This window comes from Nothobranchius furzeri, chromosome 6, assembly GCF_043380555.1.
Source record: "Nothobranchius furzeri strain GRZ-AD chromosome 6, NfurGRZ-RIMD1, whole genome shotgun sequence".
In the NCBI taxonomy this organism is placed as follows: Eukaryota; Metazoa; Chordata; class Actinopteri; order Cyprinodontiformes; family Nothobranchiidae; genus Nothobranchius; species Nothobranchius furzeri.
Window position 1 is genome coordinate 43,453,470 of NC_091746.1, and position 25,892 is coordinate 43,479,361.

A 25,892-nucleotide genomic window follows, 5' to 3' on the forward strand; every position below is an offset into this window, starting at 1 on the left:
TTCCTTCACTTATTTCAGGGCCTGGAAGTGGTCCCTCCTAAGAAGTCCTGCCATACTGAATGAGTCTGTGCAGCATCAGGTATTGTTCAAACAAGTATTATTGTACACAACCCCCTAGGTTGTCGAAATGGGATGTGGGAAGATTCAAGATTCAACCTTTTGTCATATGCACAGCTAGAAAAACACGCTTTCTGCACAATGAAATTCTTACTTTGCCAAGATTAGAAAATTAAGACCGTTCCAGACAGAGCACTTTTTTTTCAAAGCAAGTTTTTCAGTCATTTCTCTATTTTCATTAAACCAGAATACTAAGGAACTGATCTTTTTTACAACTTGCACTGTTAATATGCTTTTTATGAACCACAGTCTTTTTCCTTTCTAGCAGAGGCTGAGAACTTGCTGGAACTGGACACAGGGAACAGAGTATGTTTTATATTGTCGGCTTTTCTTGTGTCATTGTTTCTTCTCCAACCTCTATTTTAATTAGAGGTGTCAAATAATTCCATTACTTGCAATTAATTTTTTACAGCCATGATTAACGTGCTCTATATTTTAATTATGTTTATCATTTTTAATCTACTGCTTCTTTATGGGACTTTTAAATAAACCATTTTCTTTTCTTGTTCTTGAAGGGTTGATGTAAACTCATAAGTTGAAGGGTTGACATTACAGTGACAAGACCGGTGAGAGATTAGCTGCAGCAGTGTTTATTTCAGCGACCTTGTTATCTTTACTGTTTTTTTCACCCTTCTTGCAACTTTTTCCAAAGTTATTGTTACCATTTTGATGTAATGGGTGTGTCACTGAGCATCAAGGCTGCTGACAGCTTCTCTCCTGTATCAGACGCACCTCCGTGCTGCAGTTTGGAAAGACCACAGCATCAGCTGTTTGGCTAGCTGTTAGCATTGAAAATAAGGCTTATATTATGTACAGTTATTAGATTAAATTGAAAGATTAGATTACTTTCAGATCATACATAATTAATGTAAAATATGTTTTTAATCTCTTGACAGCAGTAATTTTAATATTGTCTTTATTTTTGATTAGGAGAATTCTCTGCTTGAGGACACCTTTGAGGCAGCAAGTTGGTGTACCACAAGGTCCTTCAAAGGAAGCCTTTCCCTTCCCCAGGTCATCACCATGGACAGGGAAGCTTGCCGGAGGGCAGTGGAGAGGTTATGCTTCTGTGATGGCCTGGATGAAGAGGAGATGAACGATTGCAGGGAACCGTTCCTGTTCATGTTTAGTTTTCAGTCAGACTATGAGGAGTTCTGCAGAGAAATTGAGGAAAAAAGGAAATGAAGGTGTTTTCTGGTTTTGAAATGCCATAGTACAGCGGTGTCACAGTTTTTGCATTCTTTTTCCTCCTCACATTGTTTTTTTGGAGGTTCTCTTGTTTTTGTGTGCTTTTTGGTTCATTTGTTTGTACATTTTTTTTATTCCTGTGTTGGCTGTTGTTTGCTCTATTAAATTTACCTTTTTTGAAAAATTTAGTCTGCATTCTTGGGTGTCTCACACAATGTCTCACCACCCCGCCTCAAACCCTGGCATGTTTTAAGAAGTATCAGCACAATTTAAGTCTCTGTTCCTCTTAATGTAGCTGATATAACTGAGTGTACAACAAATTTACCCGTGTCTGTCTGTACTGTTTACACTCACTTGGGAAATGACTATTAAAATAAAGGCATCATTGATAAAATCAACTATTAAAATGGTTTTGACAGGTTTAAAGAATAGTCTTGTAAATGCTTGAACCTTTTATATAGGTACCAAAAGTATAGCTAAAAGACACAAATACCTATGTGCTATAAATACACATACCATACAAAAGTAGAAAAAAGAATAAAAATATCAGAACAGATTGGATCAAAAATGGCGCCTGTAATTATCTGCTCTTTAAAATTATCATGCCATCCAGCAAACAAGTCATTTGATTACCAATGTTATGCTTTACATGGGTTTTGTGGGTTTTTAGGGCTTTCTAACCCTTAGAAAGGGGCTACTCGCAGTTTCCTGGTTCCATTGAGAGAGGGGCAGGAGTCAAATAGTTGTCTCTACCCACCTCTAAACGTTTAACCCCGCCCACATTTAGCCCCGCCCCGATCTCCGGGATGCAGCCAGGGGCTACTCCATACAGGGGAAAAAGAAAAAAAACCGAGCTGCAGCCTGCAGGTAGAGACAGCCGGGGGGAGCGTATGAGATCAGCCCGGCGGCCTCAGTGCCATGACTGAACACCGGCACCAAAAAATAAAAATAAAATGATAAAAAACAAAAATGAGAGCACCGGCCCATGCGGCCCAAACATCGCGCGGCCCACCGGGAATTCTCCAGACCCTCCCGATTAGCCACTCCGGGCCTGTTTTCAGCCACGGGCAGAGCGGCACAAAATGGGCACGAGGCCTGGGGGGTCAAGGGCAGACCAGCGTGATGAGCCCCGAGACAGACCTCACACTTGGCGTGCAGGTTGCCGCTGGAGATGGAGCCCGTCTGGCAGGCCGGGCAGGTCCTGGCATTGCTGGACATGGCTGGTGAGTTGAACGTTGTTTCTTCGATAATTTGCTCTTTAAAGAAAGCTCTTAAGCTTGGCTTGAAGTGATAACGGAGGCGAACAGTGGAGTCGCTCCACTTATATACCCGCAAGGGGTGCCCACCATTGGTGGGCGCACATTTAAGCTCTTCATGATTGGCTGATGCTGAGATCATCCTTCCAATAGCAGCTAGCTTAAGGGCTAAAACTAGACGATATAGAACTAAGCCTGCGTCAAGACCGCCATCAAGAGCCTGGTGTCTAAAAGCACGCTGGTGCAGACTAAGGGAGTCGGTGCCTCCGGGTCGTTCAAGATGAGCAAAAAGGTGGACACTTAAGCCAAGAAGCCCGCAAAGAAAGCCGTGGCTCCCAAAGCCAAGAAGCCCGCAGCCAAGAAACCCGCAGCGGCCAAGAAGCCCAAGAAAGCTGCAGCAGCAGCCAAGAAGCCCGCAGCTTCTAAGAAGTCCCCCAAGAAGGTCAAGAAGCCTGCAGCGGCCAAGAAGCCAGCCAAGAGCCCCAAGAAAGCCACCAAGAGCCCCAAGAAGGTGGTGAAAAAGGCTCCTGCAGCCAAGAAGGCTCCAGCTAAGAAGGCAGCCAAACCCAAAACCAAGAAGGCAGCTCCCAAGAAGAAGTGAACTCCTCACTTAATATCACAGCTCCACAAAGGCTCTTTTAAGAGCCACCATATCATCTAAAGAGCTTTTTCTGTATTAACAGATTTTTTTTTTACATTTTGAATATGTATTTAAATTTTTTGCAATATTGTCTTCGGATTTAACAGATTTACTCTTAGCCATCAAGGCCAACTGTCAACTATCTAAATAGTTTTACACTTGGAAGCTGGTCTTAAGCTGCTTACGTTGAACATACAATTCAATTCGTGGATGATTTGCACATTTTAATTCATTACAAGGAAAAAATGCTTAAATTAAAAATAAATTAAACATGGGCACAAATAATTATTACCCATCAGTCTCAAGTAGGTCAGATTATATACATTTCCTAATGCTAACTTTTCAAATAGTTAAGAAGAGTCGTTAAAACATTAAACATACTTGTGATCACGCAGACCGCTGACGTCATTAATCACAAGCCCCCCTATCATTTTGGTTATTTTATTTTTTTCAGTTAACTTTTTTTTATTTGTTCACATCTACATGCTCAACACAATCACGACACGTGTAGTTGGTACAGGAGTTTTTTTTAGCCTGAAACAGAAATAATAATTAATGAATATAGAACTACACCGTCGCACATAGGAACCATCAAGAAAGGACTTCCTCCACTTCCTTAACCCCTGACAGCTATGTTGACAAGTCAGGGGGCAGGGGCGATACAGCAAAACCTACATGTCGATGAGCAAACCCTGCTCAGCGCTCATGTAGGTCACGCAACATCACATTAGGGTTAGACAGTAACAGCAGCACACCGTCAAGGTTATAGTTCAGACTTCAGAGAGAGGAAAATGCTACCGCACCGACATGCTAATGCTAACTCCGCTAGCATGTTTACATGCCGCAAACCATAATGAAAAGATTTGATGTCAAGTAAAATGGTCGGAAAACTCCCCTGAAGTGACATGATTAACGAGCCAACCAGTTCATTGAGTGACTTAGTGCCACCAACTTGAGCGTACAGTAATGAGTCTGCACAAACAGAACCTGCTCTGCGCTTGTGTGCAGGAGCTGCAGCCCTCTCTGTGGGCTCAACTCTGTCTCTGCGCATGCAAATGTCTCCCTGCTCTCCTCAACAATTAGCCTCTCCAACAGTCAATCACAGACAGCTCTGTTTTATCCAATCAAAGCATGTCCAGGAAATACTGCTTTACAGAAAAACACCCATTTAACAGCTTATTGAACTGCTTTCTGCTGCTCGTTAGCTACCAGTCACCATCCACTGCCTGCAAAATACTTTGTTGTAATTCATGTGTCATGATTAGGGTGACCATATTTGACTTCCAGAAAAGACACATTGCCCATTCCTAAAACTGTTAAATTGCACTCTTTTCAGTTAAAGAGGACTTTTAATTTCAACATATAAAGTGTTTCTTCTCTGTTTGGTTAGACATAAATGATCCCTTGATGTGTAAAAGGAATTGAACAGTGGCAATGTCCCAGGAAAAGAGGAGAGTTAATCAACCTAATTAAATATAATTATATAAAGTCCTCTTTATCTGAAAAAAAGTGCTATTTTTCTAGCAGTATTTCCTGGACATGCTTTGATTGTTTAATGGAGAGCTGTCTGATTGGCTGACGGAGAGGCTACATTGCTTTGTTAATTGCAAATTGAGCAACAACAGGGAGATTTGTGCAGGCAGAGACAGAGTTGAGCATGCAGAGAGAGGGCTGCATACGACTGCAGAGCAGGTTGTGCTCTTGCAGATTGATCACTGCATGCTCCAGTTATAAATTTTGGCAGCTTAATGTGACGTTATGGAAAATGCCATCATCATGAGCAACCAAACATAGGCTATATTAGGCTAACAGTTGTCCATATTCTGTACCATTTATCCACCAATGGCTGTTTCAATTATTGTGAGTGAAAACTAAATGGCATAGTAGCATTTGTTTTGGCATTAGAAATTGAAAATGTTTTTCAACGTGTTGTCTAGATGGATATACGGAGATTTTTTTAAGAGTGTGAGTGAGGAACAGGAGAGAGACCAGGTGGTTGATGCTGAGGAGATCTGCATGGTCAAGGTCAGTGATCTACAGAGAAAACAGGGGCGAGCGCACTGTTATGAGCATTTACCAGAGCACAAAGTTCCCAAGCAAAATTGAACAGTTTTCTATTTAGGAGTGAACAGGTAAGAGACCTTGAGAAAAAAAAATAACTATAATTATCATCTGACCTGCAACCTTATGTCAAGTTGTATCTGTATAGCTGATTTTCTGTATTATAAGTTCTACTACTTGCTGGATATTTTTATATATACTGTTATTTTGTCTTGTAATTGTTAATTACATACTCCTTTATTCCATATCATAGCAGTGTTATTCATATATTAAAACTGTCAACTGCACACTCATTTGGCAGAATAAAAGTTTGACAATTATTCATTTGTTCTTTATTGTCACATTTCAGTAACATTTATAATTAAACAAGTTGTAATTAAACAAATTAAATAAATGACTACAGCATTTCCCCCTGTTAAGTGCAGTAAACTGAAATGAATAGCTTTATTTGGAAATATAACATGTCTAATTTTTTAATGGACTTACATAAAATCTTTCTTCAACATAGACCCCACTAATGAAATGATTAAGTGTTATTTTATAAAAATAAGAGAGAAAATGCATAAAGGTAGGAAAGGAAAAGAAAGTGATAAAATAATAGGTTTTGTTAAATGTTCTTCATATAATGAATTAATTGACAAACTTTTTGCAGGGCGTGACAAAAAATATTCAAGGTCAAGCTCCTGGGGCTACGCGCCCCCTATATCTCAATCCTAGTGACGTCCATGACGCAGACCTCAAATTTTAAGGTGAAACTTCTGTAAAAAAGAATTAAAAACGTATATAATATATTACTAGCCTAGTGAACTAGCCCAAATTCTTGTTATGCAAAGGGCTTGCCAGGCTAATATATTATAACTCAGTAGGTTCGTTTCAAACATTGACTTTAACAAAATAAACATTGTTGCACTAGTAACATTCCAGCAATTATGTTTCTACTTAATCTAAAACATGACTTGTGTATGTTTATTAATACACCTCAGTACCTTTAAAGCTACATTCGTTAATTTTCTCAGTCAATAAAAATGTAAAAAGGTCATTCCACATCATCAGCTTGCATGACAAAAGCTGAAGTTTGTTGCATTTTTGTTTCCCATTCTGAAAGGGCTACTCCAAACACTTTTTCCAGTCCCTGAGCATTTTTAGAGCATTTCTGCTCTAACTAAAGCTAGACCAGAGTATTCGACTAACGGAATCTGTAAAATAGAGTTTGTGAATCTTGTATTTGATTTCTGAAAGTTAAAAAAAAAATAAAGTAGCTCTGAGCACAATTAGAGTGGAACAGAACAGAACAGCTTTATTGTTATTTTGTTCTGCTCTAAATATGACTTTTCTGTATAATTACCTGGTTCATTGATCTTTGTTTAACTTTTGAAGTCACAAACACACAAGTTTAAACAATCTCATTTATTCATTCATAATGTCAATTGTTCATCTATTTTTGGAAACCAATAAAGAAGAGTGGAGGTCAGAAATGTGCATACACCCTAAATTTCAGGAAATCTTACACATAAATTCTTAGAAGAATGATTACTACAGAAGATCTGAAATCCTGAATACATGGTAGTGTTCAGCAGATACAAAGTTTCAATGTACAGGAAGTCATTAATATGTTACATAATTATTAGTACAAAGTAACATTGTAAATGAAACTAGACACATGCACAGTTTTGGAAGTATTCTGAAATCCCCTAACTACAGTTTACAAAAATATTGTTCTAACTAATTAAACATTGATCTACGTTATTTATATAGACGGTATAACACAGTCTACAAAAACCCTGCGTTGTTAGCCAATCTACAGAAAAAAAAGTTTCAACATACATAAATGTGTTAATGAATCCTATTAAGACCACTTGATGGCGCTACAACAAAACAGGAAAAAAGTCAGCAGATGCTTCTGTTCTCTAACACGTCCTGTAGTGTGACATAAACGCTCTTGAGCCTCAACTTCATTACCATTCAATAAACCACAACTCTCATAGTCATGTCTGGAAGAGGCAAGGGAGGCAAGGGACTCGGAAAAGGAGGCGCCAAGCGTCATCGTAAGGTTCTCCGTGATAACATCCAGGGTATCACCAAGCCTGCCATCCGCCGTCTGGCTCGCCGTGGTGGAGTCAAACGTATCTCTGGCCTCATCTATGAAGAGACCCGCGGGGTGCTCAAGGTGTTTCTGGAGAACGTCATCCGTGATGCAGTCACCTACACCGAGCATGCCAAGAGGAAGACTGTAACCGCCATGGATGTAGTTTACGCTCTGAAGAGGCAAGGACGCACTCTTTACGGTTTCGGAGGTTAAATCGTAACTTTGAGTCATACCCAAAAAGGCCCTTTTCAGGGCCACTACCTTTTGAATGATGAGGAATTGTCTATTTCCCTTTAAAAATTAAATTGCTTTTGGCGTAAACACTGTATTATAAAAATTAAAGCAAAATATACAAAAGTCTGACTTAATACTAATATTAAATATTAATGTTGACAAAGTGTGGAAATTACAATTGTAGCTCTAAAAATCCATCTGTGGTCACAGCAGTGGGTGGAGTTTAGGGGGGTGACATCGACCGACTTCCAGGGAGGTTTGTTAAGATGAACGGCTCTGCAGGGACTCGAATGTCATCATTCATTTTGAAAATCCTTTCAAAACATTTGATTCGTTCGTCAACATCACATCACTAATAAATGCTGGTAAAGATGATTTCTAAACAGACAAATTGAAGAAATGGACCTCGGACTTATTCCAGTCAGAGGGAGCTTAACACAAATGGCATGTCTCCCCACTTATTTTCTAAACTGGGTAATAAAAAATGACATGATTATTAGATCAAGTTTGATGCTCATGGATCACAGGAACTAACAAGACTTTCAAATAAGGAAAATCTGAGTACATTTAAAAGTAGAAAACAACCAATGTTGTTTATGTCTAGCTTTCAGTGAGTATCATGAAAGGCGTTCTTACGTTTGATAATGATGGGTTCTGAACGGAAAACGTAAAACAAAACGACAAACACCGTTGTAGATAACATCCAGGAATGAAGGCATGTAGAGGAAGAGTTCTGATAGATTATATCTGCATAATCAAAACTAGGAAGCAGAAGCTGATTTGCAATATGTTGTACTGAAAGGTCAAAACAAATGATAGAACAGTACAGTGTTCGTAAACAACCAGTAATTTTATGAGAAACTGCCTGGACATGATTTTTGAATGATACATCTGGCTCAATCCAAACTTCTAAGTATTTTAATTTCTCAGTGGAAAGTACTTCAGAGCGGTCCAAAATATGCAGTTACAGATTCCCAATTGCCCCAATTGTAGAAAAATATCTTCTAAACAATATTGATTATGTTTTAGATGTATTAGGGATGAGTTTACTTTGAGTTAATTAGTACTGCACATTATTAAAATATTTGATTGCAGGATCTCGTGCAATTCTAAATTATTTGGCTTAGTGGAATATGAAACTGCACCATAGGCATACAAATGAACAGAACAGGGGTTGCAGCTTAATAAAAATAGAAAATAGCAATGGCCCCAGAGGGGAACCCTGAGGAACTCCTCTGACAACCCCATGCATATTAGATTCATGCAGATTAAACGAGACATACTGCGATCATTGGTGAAGAAACGATGCCGGTGCTCATTGTTCCCATGATGTTCATGATGAGACAAAGTAGCAAAGAAGAGATATTAATAAAAGGTCTGCACCTGTCAAAACTCTCTTGCTGATTTATTTGAAAGTCAAAGGGCACAGGTAGCAGTTTTTCTTTAGGATTGAGAGGAGATGCAGGATAATAGACAGAGATAGGACAGAAAAATAGTCAAATAAAAAAACTGTTTGTTTTTGTACCTGGTGGTTGAAACAGACACCATTGAAGGTAATCATTGCCACAGAAGTGATGAACAGAAAATTAAATTATTCTTTCAATGTTTAGAACAGCGGGGAACTCTGAGAGCCTACTGGCGCACCACTGAGTTTGAGGCTGCTGCACGGGGGAGGGGGAGAGGGCTGAAGCAGGGGAACAGTAAAGATGCAAAAACTACCATTGTTAAAAGAAACTTGTATTAGCTTTAAAAATGTGGGCACAATTTTTAATCACTTGTCAAAAGCTCCAGTGGAAACTATCCCTTGTTTGAGAGCGCTATTTAAAGACATTGGATTTTCTAGAAAATCCCAAAACCTTTTTCAGCTGAGATTTTATTACTGTTTTACACATAACATTCAAAAAATGTTTGCCTTTAACCAATTACTTTAAGGTGCACTTGTCCTATGGTGCAGGGTTGTTAATGGACCACACTTAGAACCTTGCTATTGTAATTTTAAAGTGCTTTATTGCGTTACACTCTTATCACAAATTGTAGAATTTTTGTTTATTAAAGCTTCTTGACTATACATGCAGTCAAACAATTTAACTGTACATTAATTCATTACAGTCACAATAAAGAAGTTTTGTCAATTCATTATATGAAAATATTCATTAAAAATTCATCATGGGTGGGACAGATGTCAACGAGCAAATTGCAGGTCAATTTTTTTTCTAATTCATGTTTCATTTTAAAATACATAGCATTGCAGTTTTTCAAGTAAAAAGTGTCCTTTTTCAGCAAAGCTTCTAAAAATGCTCTGTTTTTCTAAATCTTAACCACTGACGTAACCAAAGAAGCTAGGCACTGCCTCAGCACATTGTAGAGAGTGTGTAGTTTTAGGGTAGAGAGTTTGTGTTACCGAGTCAGTGTGTGTGTGTACTAGTTTTGGATCATGTTCATTTTGATAAACCATTGTTTGTGAAGGCTGTACAAACTCCAGCCTGTCTGTACATCGAGTCCACGGGTTTCCAAATAAGAGAAACAATGCCTCTATCTTCATGCCTGAGGGTGTTTTGTGCAGCTGAAAAGACGAGACTTCTTTAGCCCACTTCGGTCGATACCGGGACAGGGAGGTCCGCGCTGGCTGAGACCCGTGGCGGGGTTTCAAAAATTAAATGCAGATTGGATTCTGTTTGTAAATTTTTTTACTTTAGTTCGACCTGTTTAAATTTTTTATTTTGTCATCAAAAATAATTTGTATTTCATTTAAACTATCTTCAGCTTTTTTCATTTTATGAGAATTTTTGTTTCATTGTTTGGGAAATTAATCATAACAGAACAGAACAATTACTTTAAAGTATATATAATATATAATGCTGTTTAAAGGAAATGCTCCTTAAATGTCAATAGATTTTTTAAGTATTTTTTCATTTATGATCTAATTTCTGTACGCTACGAAAATCTGGCATTGCTGCATAGATTTCAGGTAGGGTCTGGGACTGAACAGAAACATATTAGCGATTTCTGTGTGTTTAAAATGTCATATTACTGAACATTTCTACAAAAAATGCCAATGTCACCAGGAACCGCTGTTTAGATTAAACAAATCCCGCCTCCTTTGCCCAGCTGATGTATTCAACCAATCAGAGACGGGAGATGGAGCAGGAAAATTAGCCTGAAATTTGTATAAAGAAGTCTCCCTAGCGTTCAGCGGTACTGTCGTCTGTTCTGCAATCGTAAACGAAATGCCTGAACCTGCCAAGTCTGCGCCCAAGAAGGGCTCCAAGAAAGCGGTGACCAAAACCGCTGGCAAGGGAGGAAAGAAGAGGAAGAGGACCAGGAAGGAGAGCTATGCCATCTACGTGTACAAGGTGCTGAAGCAGGTCCACCCCGACACTGGCATCTCGTCCAAGGCCATGAGCATCATGAACTCGTTCGTTAACGACATCTTTGAACGCATCGCTTCTGAGGCTTCTCGTCTGGCGCACTACAACAAGCGCTCCACCATCACCTCCAGGGAGATTCAGACCGCTGTCCGCCTCCTGCTGCCCGGTGAGCTGGCTAAACACGCCGTTTCTGAGGGCACCAAGGCTGTTACCAAGTACACCAGCTCCAAGTAAACTCTTACTTAACGTCACAAACCCAAAGGCTCTTTTAAGAGCCATCCACATTTTCTAAAGAGAAATAATCCTAGTATCACATAGAAACGCCAACCCTAACCCTGTTGATTCAAGTTTGACGTGAAATGAAAGTTAAAGTGTCCTTTCGTACTTCCATCAGGTGGTTATTGATTGTGGCTGAAAATCCTGAAGCTGTGTTTCAGAACCAACTAGTACCTATGTCAGTGCAATATGATGTTAAAGAAGTGGACTGAAAACACTGGTGTAACTGTCTTTTTCATTATTTTTAATTGCATTTTTTGTATTTGTTTATAATTTGGGTCTCTTGTACTTAAGTGCATCACTATTTCATGTACCTAATCACAAAGATTTTCCACTTCTGTGAATTGGACTAAATCCTTGATGTTGACTTGATTCTTTTTACTGAATTGACTCACCAAATACATTTTTTTAATTCATTTGAGTCAAAGTCGGTTGCCCACAGTGCAAAACAAAATCTACAGTATCCCTCAAACCTAGTTTGCTGCTCTGTCCATGTAACTACCACTCATGTGATTTTAAAAAAGGAAAACTCCATTTTATACACTGACATTTTTTTCTTTTTAAAATAGTGGTGGAACAGTTCATGTTTTTGAGTCTGCTTATTAGGACAACATAAATTATAACAAAGAACTAAGTGGATTTTTTTTAATATATGCAAAAGGCAACGAGATGGAAGTCATGGAACAAAAGGAGCATCAAAATTTGGAAACACGTTCAAAGCTCTTTCATCCATCTCAGTGCGGCTTAGTGCTTGTACAATGACTATTTAATAAAAATGTATTTTACCGTAATCCTCTAATATTGGCCAGTATTTAATTAACTGCCCGGTATCATATTTTGGCCGGTGTCGGCGGAGGTGAATAATGGCCGTTTTTTTTATTGTGGTCTGGTGGAATGTGGTAACAAGCAAGTACGGGGGCGGTTGTGTCATCTGTCTCACTTTTGATTTGCCAGTGATAGACCGCGAGGGTAACTTTAACCGTGCGGAGACAAAAAGGAGGTAAAAATTTGATATCAAGTTCAAAGAGAATGTGCTGATTATGCCGCAGAACACTGGGGAGCAGTAGCAGGGGTTGTATGAACTAGTCACTAGTCAACATCACCCCTCTATAGTGACTTTATGCCTGTCATCGGCTAGTCGCCGTCACGTGATAATGACCGGCAAGATGCAGTCCACGGAAAAGACAGCAGCCTGCTGTCAGCAGGTGACAAGCTCCTGCGCGTCGGGAGGCAACGCGCTGTGCCAGAGCGTCGGTACTGACACCTGCCGTAAAACGGACATTTAACCAAATTGTGACGTTCACCCTCTTGCAATTTAACATTCCCCTCACCCCCATCCTAACCTTAACCAGCTTGCGCATGCAAAGCTCTGATTGTTGACGCGCTCCAGACATCTGCGTCCTGAGCACGGCCACAGTAACATTTTCAAATCAGGTTTCGCCACCTCAAAAAATAATTTAACACGCAATCGTTCATGTCGGCTCATTTCCTTTTATGTTTTCTGTCTTTTATTCTTTTATTTGTGCCTGATGCTGCTGTGGATCGGGGCGCATCACCTGTTTTGTCCTCGGTGACACACCTAACTGATGTGGCCGGCTCGCACTCCGCACATCTAGAACTGCAGTTCAAAGGTAACTCATAAGGTGAATATATATGAACCCAGGTAGCAGTTTCTCTTTAGGATTGAGAGGAGATGCAGGAAGATAATAAACAGGCAGGACAGAAAAATAGTCAAATAAAAACAAGTTAGTTTTTGTACCTGGTGGTTGCAACAGACACCATTGAAGGTAATCAGAAGTGAGGAACAGAAAATGAAATAATCATTTTAATGTTTAGAGCAGCAGGAACTCTGAGAGGCTGCAGGCGCATCAGTGAGTTTGCAGCCGCTGCGCAGGGGGAGGGCTGAAGCAGAAACTACCGTTGTTAAAAGAAATGTGTTTAACTTTGAAAATGTGGGCGCAATTTTAATTGTAAAAAACTCCAGCGAACCATTAGTTCATTTTGCTCAAATAGAAATTGAGGCCTGCCTCTAATTCTGGTCCTCCTTCCAATAAAGGCCTGGAGCTTGATGAGCTTTAGTCAAATACAGGCCCGGGCCTGTATTAGAGGATTTACGGTATTTTACTGCATGCATTCATTTTTTTTTATCTGTATGCCAATTGTACATTTAAAGATTGTCATATTTTCAAATCTTAAAAATGATAAACCTGAAATTAAACAATTTTGTCCCTCTGCATCATAACCACTGTGACACGACCAAGCCCCCGCAATGCGGTCAAAAATGAGGCAAACACGGAAGTGAAATAAATTGCAGTTCCACCCTCATCCGCTGGGGGCTGGTGTCAGAAACGAGCAAATTCTCATTGATTCTCATGTTAAAAATACCAATTTCACAGCAGAAATAAACATGTTTACAGCCTGGCTGGTACAAAAACATGTTTTTGGTTTAAATTATATAGTTTACACTCATGACAACTCTGAGGGGGGTGAATTTTTTTCTCATTCTTCTGTTTAAGTGTATTAAATGCCTACAATTCTGTATAATTAAAGAGCATCAGACCCACACGACCGCCGCCTCAGACCCACGTGACCACAAAGCAATCAGACTGACTCTATGTGGATGGATTTATTTATCTGATTGTCTGTCTTTGTGTTTTCTCTATCAGTAACAAGCTGAAATAAAATGATAGTCATGCAGTTGTTTTTAAAATGTCATGAATAGAAGGACAAAGTCAACCATTAGATAATTACTCCAGGGAAGTAGATTATTTATTCATCAATATCCACCAGGTACAATAAGAAATGACAAAGTCAATATGATGTGATAGAAACATTAATAATTAACAAAGAATAGAACCACTTGTCATCGGTTAACCAACACGTTCATGGGTCCATGATCCAGGCTGGAGCTCTAGGACCTGCTGGATGTCTCTGGTTGGCTGTCTTCTGCCTATGAACACACACTCTGCTGTGTTTCCTCCTCCGAGCTCCTCTTGATAGTCAGCTCTCGCTCAGCCTGTTCAACACTTGGAACTTTGGCTGCCTGGATGTGGAGCTTTCCATCTGGAGAAAGGGAGCAGCTGACAGCTTCATGGTTCACCCCTTCAGGCAGATCAAACTCCTGTCTGAACTCCTGGAGTCTGTAAGAGTAGGAGCCTTTCCCGTCCTCTTGCTTCTTCTCTGTCCTCCCACGGACTCTCAGCTTCCTGCCCACCTGCTTGACTGAAAGCTCCTCTGGAGAAAAGCCTTGAGTGTCCAGTGTCAGGCCAAAGTCTTGTCCATCTTTGTCCAGCTGGTAGGAGACTGGTTTGTGGACCAGTGTGCTCCTGAAAGGATCTGTGTCCTCCAGGATCTGGTGTTGAAATCTGTCCATCAGCTCCAGGCTGCTGCGCAGCTCCTGTAGGGTTCTCTGGAGGACATCTTGCGGGTAGAACAAAGGTTTGACCTCTGGCCACAGACTGCGAACAGGGCAGTAGAGGTCCATCATCGGCCTGAGAGCAGATCTCTCTGCATAAGACATCGTGGTTGTTGAGTTAGTCTTCAGATGAGAATAATCCTTGTTCAGCTCTTAGTTCTCTTCTGTTTAGCTTTCTGTCCCAGCACTGGGAGTGTCTCAACTTTATATTCTAACAGGAGGAGGTCCACAGTCTTCAGGAAGGTTCTGGTAATTACTAGACATGTCCACCAGGTGGTGCTGTTTCACAATAAGGTTCAATGAGTCTGTTAATCATAATTATTTCCATGGATAACAATTGAAAATATTTTACTTTTAAATTAATACTTTTAACACCTTTGCTACACACAAAAATTTGTGTTCAGATTCATTTAGAATGAATCACATCTGATGTCTTACTAGATAAAATACATGAATGAACAAAAAATTAGGGAGCAAATATATTTTATCATAAATGTCCTTCAAAATAAAGAACTACAGACTTTCTCTTTAGATTTTACAAAGTTGAAAAATGAAAAGTCAAATAAACAAAATTTGATTGGACTTTCTGTGATTCTGACCAGAGTAATGTTCTAAATGTTCATCACAATTAAGCAAATAAATAAATAAAACTCCCAAAAACATGTAACTATGAAAACCAAACATCAATCCAAAGAGTGATAATTTCAGAGAAAACAACAAGCGTTCGATAAAACATTTTCATACTAACCAAAACTACTGAGGAGAATTCTTCAAGAGCAATCATAATCCTTGTTTAAAAGAGCATGTGGGCATGGCCTGCATTAAAGGATTTGTGAGGGGGAAAAAAATCTAATACATAAATATGATCTCTCCATCCATCCATCCATCCATTCATCCATTCATTCATTCATTCATTTTCCGCTGCTTATCCGGAGTTGGGTTACATGGGCACCAGCCTAAGCTGATAGGCCGAGAATGTCCTCTTCCTAGCCACTTCGACCAGCTCCTCTGGCGGAATCCCAAGGCGTTTCCTGGCCAGCCGAGAGACATAGTCCGTCCAGTGTGTCCTGGGTCTTCCTTTAGTTCTCTTCCCGTTTGGACGTGCCCGGTAAACCTCCCCAGGGAGACGTCCAGGAGGCATAGATGCCTGAGCCACCTCAACTGGCTCCTCTCGATGTGGAGGAGCAGTGGTATACTCCGAGTCCCTCCCAGATGGTCGAGCTTATCAACCTATCTCTAAGGGAGAGCTCAGCCACCCTGCGGAGAGAACTTATTTCGTCCGCTTGTATCCGCGATCTCACTCTTTCAGTCACTACCCAAATGAGTGTATTGCAGGGTGTGTAATGTAGATCACCCAGTAAATTGAGAGCAGTGAAGCGCCTGCATCACTGCAGATGCAGCACCAATCTGCCTGTTGAGCTCACGCTCCATCTTTCCCTCACTCATGAGCAAGATCCCATAATATATAAACTCCTCCACTTGGGCAGAACCTCATCTCTGTCCCGGAGAAGGCATTCTACAGTATTCAGACTCAAAACCGTGGCCTCGGATTTAGAGGAGCTGATTCTCATCCCAGCTGCTTCACACTCACTGTGAATAGCTCCAGCAAAAGCTGTAGAACACGTTCTGATGAAGCTAACAGGACCCATCATCTGCAAAAAGCAGAGAGACTCAATCCTTAGGCCACCAAAACAGATCTCCTCAACACCTTGGCTGCACCTAGAAATCCTGTACATAAAAGTTATGAACAGAATCGGTGACACAGGGCAGCCTTGATGGAGTCCAACCCTCACCAGAAATGAGCTCAACTTTCTGCCAGCAATGCAGACCAAGCTCAGACACCTGTGAAAACTAGAAACAAAAGTTGTCATTGTGTTGTATTATACTTAAAGTACGAATTAAAAGTAAAATATTTAAAAGCAGTTTCGTTGGATGTAATTGTGATTAACAGACTCATTGAACCTTATTATGAAACAACACCACCTGCTGGATATGTCTAGTATTGACCAGAACCTTCCTGAAGACTGTGGACCTCCTCCTGTTAGAATATAAAGCTGAGACACTCCCACTGCTGAAACAGAAAGCTAAACAGAAGAGAATTAAGAGCTGAACAAGGATTATTCTCACCAGAAGACTAAACTCTACAACCACGATGTCTTATGCAGAGAGATCTGCTCTCAGGCCAATGATGGACGTCTACTGGCCTGTTCGCAGTCTGTGGCCAGAGGTCAGACCTTTGTTCTACCAGCAGGATGTCCTCCAGAGAACACTACAGGAGCTGCGCAGAAGCCTGGAGCTGATGGACAGATTTCAACACCAGATCCTGGAGGACACAGAGCCTTTCAGGAACACACTGGTCCACAAACCAGTCTCCTACCAGCTGGACAAAGATGGACAAGACTTTGGCCTGACACTGGACACTCAAGGCTTTTCTCCAGAGGAGCTTTCAGTCAAGCATGTGGGCAGGAAGCTGAGAGTCCGTGGAAGGACAGAGAAGAAGCAAGAGGACGGGAAAGGCTCCTACTCTTACAGACTCCAGGAGTTCAGACAGGAGTTTGATCTGCCTGAAGGGGTGAACCATGAAGCTGTCAGCTGCTCCCTTTCACCAGATGGAAAGCTCCACATCCAGGCAGCCAAAGTTCCAAGTGTTGAACAGGCTGAGCGAGAGCTGCCTATCAAGAGGAGCTCGGAGGAGGAAACACAGCAGAGTGTGTGTTCACAGGCAGAAGACAGCCGCCCAGAGACATCCAGCAGGTCCTAGAGCTCCAGCCTGGATCATGGACCAATGAACGTGTTGGTGAACCGATGACACATGGTTCTATTTTTTGTTAATTATTAATGTTTCTATCACATCATAATGACTTTGTCTTTTCTTAGTGTACCTAGTGAATATTGATGAATAAATAATCTGAACAACATCTGTGCTAGTTTTTGTCTTTATGTAAAGCTCACTTCTGTACAGGAAATAAAACATTTTAAACAAAACTGACATTCTTGTGTGGAATAGCTAATGATGGTTTGTTTGAAAATTGAAAATCCATTTCAACAGAAGTTGTTTAGTAGAAGACTTCAATAGAAATGGTTAGTGGCCTGTTTTTAATATAGCACCTTCAAAGCTTTTACAACCCCCCAAGACACCTTACAACACAAACAGTCATTTACCCCATAGGCATTCACCCACGCACGCACGCACGCACGCACACACACACACACACACACACACACACACACAATGGTGGTGATAAAGTACGATGTAGCCACAGCTGCCCTGGAGATCACCGAGAGGGGCAAGGCTGCTGAACACAAGTGCCACCAGTCTCTCTGCCCACCATCAGCAGGCAAGGCAGGTTAAGTGTCTTGCCCAAGGACACATCGACTTCAACAGGTGGGGCTTGAACCTGCAATCCTCCAGTTACTGGATGTGCACTTAGCTCTTCTGTCACCATTGCAGAAGTTCAAGAATTATTTCCAGCCTCGAGTAAAAGTAAAGATGTATTGGTTTCAAAACTATTTAAAGTAAAAAAAGTAAAAGTAACATAAAAAATCAAAAAGGCCAATAGAAACAAAAGCTTTAGCCATTCCACAGCACTAGCAGTTACACTTTCAATAATCTTTATTGGAATGTAAATATGTAGATCCAACAGTTGCAAGAATCTGTGAAGGCAACAGGCGATAAAGCACCTTAGTTCAATTAGTTTAAGCGAAGGTGGTTACGCTCACAAAATCCATGATGACAGATCTATACTCCAGGTCATTCCCCTCAGACACACAGCCGACAATGGCCAGACTACACCTATAACATCACCGGCAGCTGTGACCTCCAGAATTTACTGATGACTCAGCCATTGTCCGTTTTGTGTCTGAAGGGAATGACCTGGAGTACATGAACTTTGCTGACTGGTGTGAGCGTAATCACCGTTGTTTGAACACCAGTAAGACAAAGCAAATTGTGATTGACTTCCAGAGAAATCCTACCCACCCACTGCATTGCAGTGTGGAGACCATGGACAGCACCTTCAGAGGCAGTCTGAGATATCCCAGATGTAAAACAGAATGCTGCCGTAAGTCATTCATCTCCTCTGCAGTGTGAGTGTATAACTCCTCAGTTTAACTGGTACTGGCAGGGCCGGCTCTAGGTAATTTGGTGCCCAAGGCGAGACTGCCCATTTGCCCCCCCCCCCACCCCGCCTGCACGCCTCTCTCCCAAACCCAAGTCCACCCACCCACCACACATTGGAAAAAGCAACTCCACAGTTATTCCTTAGTTATTATTTCTTTATTTTAAATATTCACACAGCAACTCTTTAAAGTCAACAGCCTGAAGAATAAATGTAAACTTGAAAGATAAGTGTCCTGAGAATATTACAATAGCCAACAACTCAAAATGTTGTGCAAATGTCATTGGGGGGGATGCAAAAACAAAAGCAGCATTAAACTGTGCAATCAAACGCAAAACTCAAATATCAGTGTCATCATAAAGAAAGTTCTACTTTCCATTTTGTTCAACTGCTGTGGCCAGTCAGCAGGATCCATGGGGCCAGCAGCTCATACATGTTCACAGACATCTGTTGAAGCAGATGATGGTGTCTCTTCAGGCTGTTGGATTGGAGCACTGAGTCTGCTGGTGTTGGGTTCTTCTGTGAGAAAATACTTACACACACACACACACACACACACACACACACACACACACACACACACACACACACACACACACACACACACACACACACACACACACACACACACACACACACACACACACACACACACACACACACACACACACACACACACACACACACACACACACCAACTTAACCTTCTGATGCATGAATTACTTAAGAACAGTGCCACTTTCACATTCAATATTCCTCAGTCATGTGCAGTGATGCTTTTCATTATTTTTAATGTTACTGGACTTTTTATTTTATTGATCTTTTTTTAATCTGTTCTATGAAAACACGAATAAAATGATCAAAAACAGGTGGAAGTGAGCGCATCCATGGGGAATATTTGAAAAAACGTATGTCTCACTCTCAGGTACTCTTCAGCATCAAATAAATTGTAGAATATGAGGAAGAAGATCCGGTGATCTGAGGCACTCTGAGGATTTCATTTATTTAACAAGGAAACGCTGACGTGTTTCGGTACGACCTTCTTCAGGGCATGAACCTTTATGCCTTGAAGATGACTCACTATGTCACAAAACTAATGTCCATCTTTTTTTTTTTAACAAATTTACAGCCTAATTGACAATAACATCTTAAGGAGACAATTTCAGACGTGTATGTTCTCATTATTTATATTCTCAATGCTAAATCATTGCTGCACTGATTGTGCCAAAAACAAGTGTCTGGTGTGGATTCAAATAAATTAATTTTGCATATCAATATATGTGATAAGCCGTTAAATTTGAAAAAGTCCGTTTCTACTGCTGATTACAAATAGCCTAACAAGTAACTTACTCACCTGGTTCTAGATGTTGAGATTGTAGCTCAGTAAATGTGCTGCTGCTGCGTGATGCCTGGATAGAAGACGCTGCAGCGTAAACAAGAAAGAGACGCCATAAGATGTCATGCTGTGTTTAGGCAGTTCTCACTCCCCGCCACGGCCGCGGCGGTGCCGCCCGCCCGATGTGTCGGACAAAGTTGAAATTTTGCTACACCCACACCTAACGTTCTTATGATATGAAAATATTCAATTCATATTGTATGCGTACTTAAAACTTTAATCGAAGTTCATAAAAAGGCTGCAATCATTATCCAAAAAACGGTAAAAATAAATCCTTCATCATCACAGTGAGACTCAACAGGTGTAGAAGACAGTCCCGCCCCTGTGGTGTCAACAGGTGTATGGAGGAAAAAGAACACAGCATTCCAAGATAAACACCTGCTGCCTACAGTAAAACATGGTGATGGTTCAATCATGCTGTGGGGCTGTGTGGCCAGTGCAGGGGCTGGGAATCTTGTTAAAGTTGAGGGACCCATGGATTCTACTCAGTATCAGCAGATTTTTGAGACCAATGTCCAGGAGGAATCAGTGACAAAGCTGAAGCTGCTCTGGGGCTGGATCTTTCAACAGGTCAACAACCCTAAACAATGCTCAACACTTACTAAGGTATTCATGCAGAGGTACAAGTAGAACATTCTGGAATGGCAATCTCAGTATCGTATTAACCAAACTCAATCAGACTGACTCTATCTGGATGGATTTCTTTATCTGATTGTCTGTCTTTGTGTTTTCTCTATCAGTAACAAGCTGAAATGAAATGATAGTCATGCGGTTGTTTTTAAAATGTCCTGAATAGAAGGACAAAGTCAACCATTAGATAATTACTCCAGGGAAGTAAAGATATTCCACATTTCTAAAGTAAAGTAACTAAGTATTTTTTGTTACATGACAGCTTTATTTTTTGTTACTTGACACCTTTGCTGTGTGTGTGGAGTAGTTACGTGTGTAATCAGGTATCTCTCAACTGAAAGCACAAATACATTCTGATTACATTTATTCTGATGAATATGATGATGATGTCTAATTTGACCTCAGAAAAAAATAATAAACACAATTGGGTCTAAAGCAGGGGTGTCAAACTCATTTTAGCTCAGGGGCCACATTGAGGGAAATCTAGTCCCAAGTGGGCCGGACCGGTAAATTAAAAACAACTTCAGATTGTTTTCTTTGTTTTATTACAATCAATATAAAACAAGGCTGGAGCCTGAGGACAGTGTATCCAAAATAGTACAAGTACAACACCTGAAGTGTACTTGAAAATTTGAAAAATAAAAATAAAAAAAATAATAAAATAAATAAATAAACATTCCTTAGTGATTCAAAGAGCTTGCAGATCACATGGCTAGATCAGCACTTAAGTATATTTGACTCACTTTACTTTTCATCTTTTAGCTTTTACCAGCACATCAACATTAGAAGTCACATCCTGAGTGGCAGCCAACGTCAGGATGTGATTCAAGTTCTTGTGTGAGCCTTGAGCGCAGCTTTGTTGCATTTATACTCATTACAGAGGAAACTTGCTCACAAAGATACGTTTATTTTTCACTCTACATTGTAAAGTATGAAAATAAAGTTTACACAACCATCTCGTGGGCCGGATTTAACCCGTTTGCGGGCCGGATGCGGCCCGCGGGCCGCATGTTTGACACCCCTGGTCTAAAGTGAGTGCAAGCCTTTGGGTGGAACTAATGTTCTATATTTTCACCTATTTCTTGGATGAATTAATTTTAATCTTTTAAAGATTTCCACACAAGAATGTCAGTTTTGTTTAAAATGTTTTCCTGTACAGGTGACCTTTACATAAAGACAAAAACTAGCACAGCTGTTGTTCAGATTATTTATTCAACAATATTCACCAGGTACAATAAGAAAAGACAAAGTCATTATGATGTGATAGACACATTAATAATGAACAAAGAATAGAACCACGTGTTCAACACGTTCATTGGTCCATGATCCAGGCTGGAGCTCTAGGACCTGCTGGATGTCTCTGGTTGGCTGTCTTCTGCCTGTGAGCACACACTCTGCTGTGTTTCCTCCTCCGAGCTCCTCTTGATAGGCAGCTCTCGCTCAGCCTGTTCAACACTTGGAACTTTGGCTGCCTGGATGTGGAGCTTTCCATCTGGAGAAAGGGAGCAGCTGACAGCTTCATGGTTCACCCCTTCAGGCAGATCAAACTCCTGTCTGAACTCCTGGAGTCTGTAAGAGTAGGAGCCTTTCCCGTCCTCTTGCTTCTTCTCTGTCCTCCCACGGACTCTCAGCTTCCTGCCCACCTGCTGAACTGAAAGCTCCTCTGGAGAAAAGCCTTGAGTGTCCAGTGTCAGGCCAAAGTCTTGTCCCTCTTTGTCCAGCTGGTAGGAGACTGGTTTGTGGACCAGTGTGCTCCTGAAAGGCTTTGTGTCCTCCAGGATCTGGTGTTGAAATCTGTCCATCAGTTCCAGGCTGCTGCGCAGCTCCTGTAGGGTTCTCTGGAGGACATCCTGCTGGTTGAACAAAGGTCTGACCTCTGGCCACAGACTGCGAACAGGCCAGTAGAAGTCCATCATTGGCCTGAGAGCAGATCTCAATGCATTAGAAACCATCATGGTTGCTTAGTCTTCTGGTGAGAATAATCCTTGTTCAGCTCTTGGTTCTCTTGTTTAGCTTTCTGTCCCAGCAGTGGGAGTGTCTCAGCTTTATATTCTAACAGGAGGAGGTCCACAGTCTTCAGGAAGGTTCTGGCCATTACTAGACATGTCCAGCAAGTGGCGCTGTTTCACAATAGTTCATGACGTTTCTAACCATTCTATTTACAAACGTTTTTTTTCTTCCAGATGTTTTCTGCTGCGTGCTATTTCAAAACAATATACAACGCCCCAAATCAAACCAGCTCCAGAATCAGGTCAGCTTACTGAAGTAAATACAGTTAGTTACAAAATTACATTTCTTTTATCTCAAGACAAACAGAAAGTAAATAAATACTTAGTCTGGAACAACAAACCGATCCTCATAAAAGGCCACCATGTAAAAGTTTTTGTAAAAAATGTGCCTCTGTTCAAACACACCTGATTTTAACTGATTAAACATTAACAGCCTTCTGAAATCTTTTGTACAGGTAAGGCAACCACTGAATCAGGTGTCTTGAATCAGGGAAGCAACTTCTCTGTGGCCTTCAAGGACTTGGACTGGACACCAGATCAATTTCTCCATTTTATTTTTAAAACTTCAATGCAGTATTACATCCGAAGTCAAGAATGATAAATCCTAGCAGTTAAATGTCACACAAGCAGATGGTAAATTTGTGTTATCACAAATGTCCACTTTGTGGTGTTGTGGTCCCAACAATTGACTTTTCCAGATTATACCGGATCCTTCTGGAACTCTTGCATTTGCATGACTTTAACATGCTCAAACCTAATATGAGACTCAGAAATTATTTAGCTTCTTACTCTTTTAATGTCTTACAACCTTAATGTTGTTCATTCCTCTTTATTTCGTTTACATGTGAATCGTGAAGTAGCTCAACAGGAAGAAGTCAAGCCATAACACCAGTGGACCAGAATCAGAATCAGAATCAGAAAATGTTTATTGCCATTGTTAGTGAACAAACGATTCACAAACTAGGAACTTGCTTCGGTACTAACGTGCTACATATGACATGAATAATATAATTAAAAAATAGAATAGAGTAGAATAAAGTAGAATAAAATATAATAACTAGCATAAAACTTTGCTATAAAAAATGGCAGGTAAAGGTAATATGGCCGATAACGTAACGTTATGTCAAGTACCGAAGACGAGCATGGTTGTGTGTTTATAAGCTGTTCACAAGTCTAACGGCAGATGGAAAGAAGCTGTTCTTATGGCGAGAGGTTCTGGTCCGGATGGACCGTAACCTCCTGCCCGAGGGAAGCGGCTCAAAAAGTCTGTGACCCGGGTGAGAAGGGTCAGCTGCTAACCGACCTGCACGCCCACGAGTTCTGGAGACGTACAGGTCCTGGAGAGATGGAAGGCTGCAGCCAATCACCTTCTCAGCAGAGCGCACAATGCGCTGCAGTCTGTGTTTGTCCCTCACTGTGGCTCCAGCGTACCACACAGCGATGGAGGAAGTGAGGATGGACTCAATGATGGCCGTGTAAAACTGCACCATCATCTGGGTCGGCAGCTTGGCCTTTTTCAACTGCCGCAGAAAGTACATCCTCTGCTGGGCCTTTTTGAGCAGGGAGCTGATGGATGGCTCCCACCTAAGGTCATGTGTGATGGTGGTTCCGAGGAAGCGGAGGGAGTCCACAGTGGTGACGGGGGAGTCAGTCAGGACGAGGGGGAGAGATGGGGCTGTTACTTTCCTGAAGTCCACAATCATCTCCACTGTCTTCTGAGCATTGAGCTCCAGGTTGTTGCTGCTGCACCAGTACACCAGCCGTTCCACCTCCCTCCTGTAGGCGGACTCATCACCGTCAGAGATGAGCCCGATGAGGGTGGTGTCGTCCGCGAACTTGATTAGTTTAACGGAGTCATAGCTCGAGGTGCAGCAGTTTGTGTACAGGGAGAAGAGCAGAGGAGAAAGTACACAGCCCTGTGGAGATCCTGTGCTAATTGTCTGAATGGTGGAAACATTCTTCCCCAGCCGCACGCACTGCCTTCGGTCCGTCAGGAAGTCAGTGGCTGTGTCTCAATTCAGGGTCTGCATCCTTCGAAGGACCCAGCCCACCCGGCCGACGTGGGCTGCGTCCTCCGTCGGCCGGGTAGACCGGATGTTAACGGCTGTGAATTTGGACAGGCCTAGCCTTCATGAACTCCCTCGGCGAACGTTCCGTCGCCTAGCAACCGTGGAACCGCTGGGCAGAAGGGAGAAGGAACTTTAAACGATGGAGCTTGACGTTTTATTTAGCTTTTTAACCCCCAGAAACCCAAATTTAGAAAACAACTGCAAAATCTTTTTTTAACCTTTCACATGTTGTTCTAGGCCAGATAAACGGGCCTATTTACACATTTTAACAACCAATAGTGTTGCAGAACTGAACAATAGGACCTATTAGCAATGTAAATGTGGTTTTAAAAAGAAAAAAAATGGGGAAGGTTTATTTTTGTGGACTTAAATCTGATGTTGTAATGTTACAACCGTGGGTCTCTGGGGGTTAATCATTTCCTTGACTGTTGGAGAGCTAATTCAGAGAAAATACTTTAGACAAGCTGAGCCTGAGCAAAGATGTGATAATAGTTTTTAATACTTTCTAAGGGTCTTAATTTGACCAAAACCGATTTATCACCTTTTAAGACTTTAAGACCCAGCGGATACCCTCTAGTAAACAATTCTCATTTGTAAACAAAAATAAAATTCAAGAGTTTAATGCAGAACTGATTTTATTTAGATATTTCTTTTATATGTACATGTTTAATCTTTATTAACCATTTTTTTTCTAGCAAAGTAAAAAGCTGTCAAAGTTCTTCCTTCTCTCCTGGGCCCTCTGCTGCTCTGCCTCCCTCTGCAGCCTCATGTCCTCCCTGATCAGCTCCAGAAGCTGGTCATCGCTGGCACCTTCCCCTGGATGCCCATTTTCTCCAGAATAGTCTTAACAAACATGTAAGAAAAGAAACAGGAAGAGAAAAGAGGACAACGGGTTATTCCTTTCATGTTTTCGCAGAAAAAAATAAACTCAAACGAGTTTTTAAAATATGAGATGTTATTGTACCTCCATGCCACAGCCGCCGAATACTTTGCTCCAGTGATCAAAAGTGGTCCATCTCTGCCCTAAGC

General features: G+C 41.1%; 4 protein-coding genes and 1 pseudogene across 4 annotated transcripts; 3 read left to right on the top strand and 2 right to left on the bottom strand.

The window, feature by feature from the left end:
- The first annotated feature begins 7,209 nt into the window (after positions 1 to 7,209).
- Positions 7,210 to 7,683, top strand: LOC107373014 (histone H4). The gene has a single exon (XM_015941207.3). It carries the CDS (start codon positions 7,250 to 7,252, stop codon positions 7,559 to 7,561), a length of 312 nt encoding a protein of 103 aa, XP_015796693.1. The 5' UTR covers positions 7,210 to 7,249; the 3' UTR covers positions 7,562 to 7,683.
- Positions 7,684 to 10,755: 3,072 nt separating this feature from the next.
- On the top strand, positions 10,756 to 11,593 carry LOC107373013 (histone H2B 1/2). Its single transcript, XM_015941206.3, has one exon. It carries the CDS (start codon positions 10,810 to 10,812, stop codon positions 11,182 to 11,184), a length of 375 nt encoding a protein of 124 aa, XP_015796692.1. The 5' UTR covers positions 10,756 to 10,809; the 3' UTR covers positions 11,185 to 11,593.
- Positions 11,594 to 13,979: 2,386 nt separating this feature from the next.
- On the bottom strand, positions 13,980 to 16,708 carry LOC107373011 (heat shock protein 30-like; annotated as a pseudogene).
- A 2-nt stretch (positions 16,709 to 16,710) lies between these two features.
- LOC107373012 (heat shock protein 30-like) lies at positions 16,711 to 17,627 on the top strand. The gene has a single exon (XM_015941205.3). It carries the CDS (start codon positions 16,794 to 16,796, stop codon positions 17,400 to 17,402), a length of 609 nt encoding a protein of 202 aa, XP_015796691.3. The 5' UTR covers positions 16,711 to 16,793; the 3' UTR covers positions 17,403 to 17,627.
- Positions 17,628 to 21,978: 4,351 nt separating this feature from the next.
- Positions 21,979 to 22,820, bottom strand: LOC107395369 (heat shock protein 30). Its single transcript, XM_015974747.3, has one exon. The coding sequence runs from the start codon at positions 22,738 to 22,740 to the stop codon at positions 22,126 to 22,128; it is 615 nt and encodes a 204-aa protein (XP_015830233.2). The 5' UTR covers positions 22,741 to 22,820; the 3' UTR covers positions 21,979 to 22,125.
- Between the last annotated feature and the right edge of the window lie 3,072 nt (positions 22,821 to 25,892).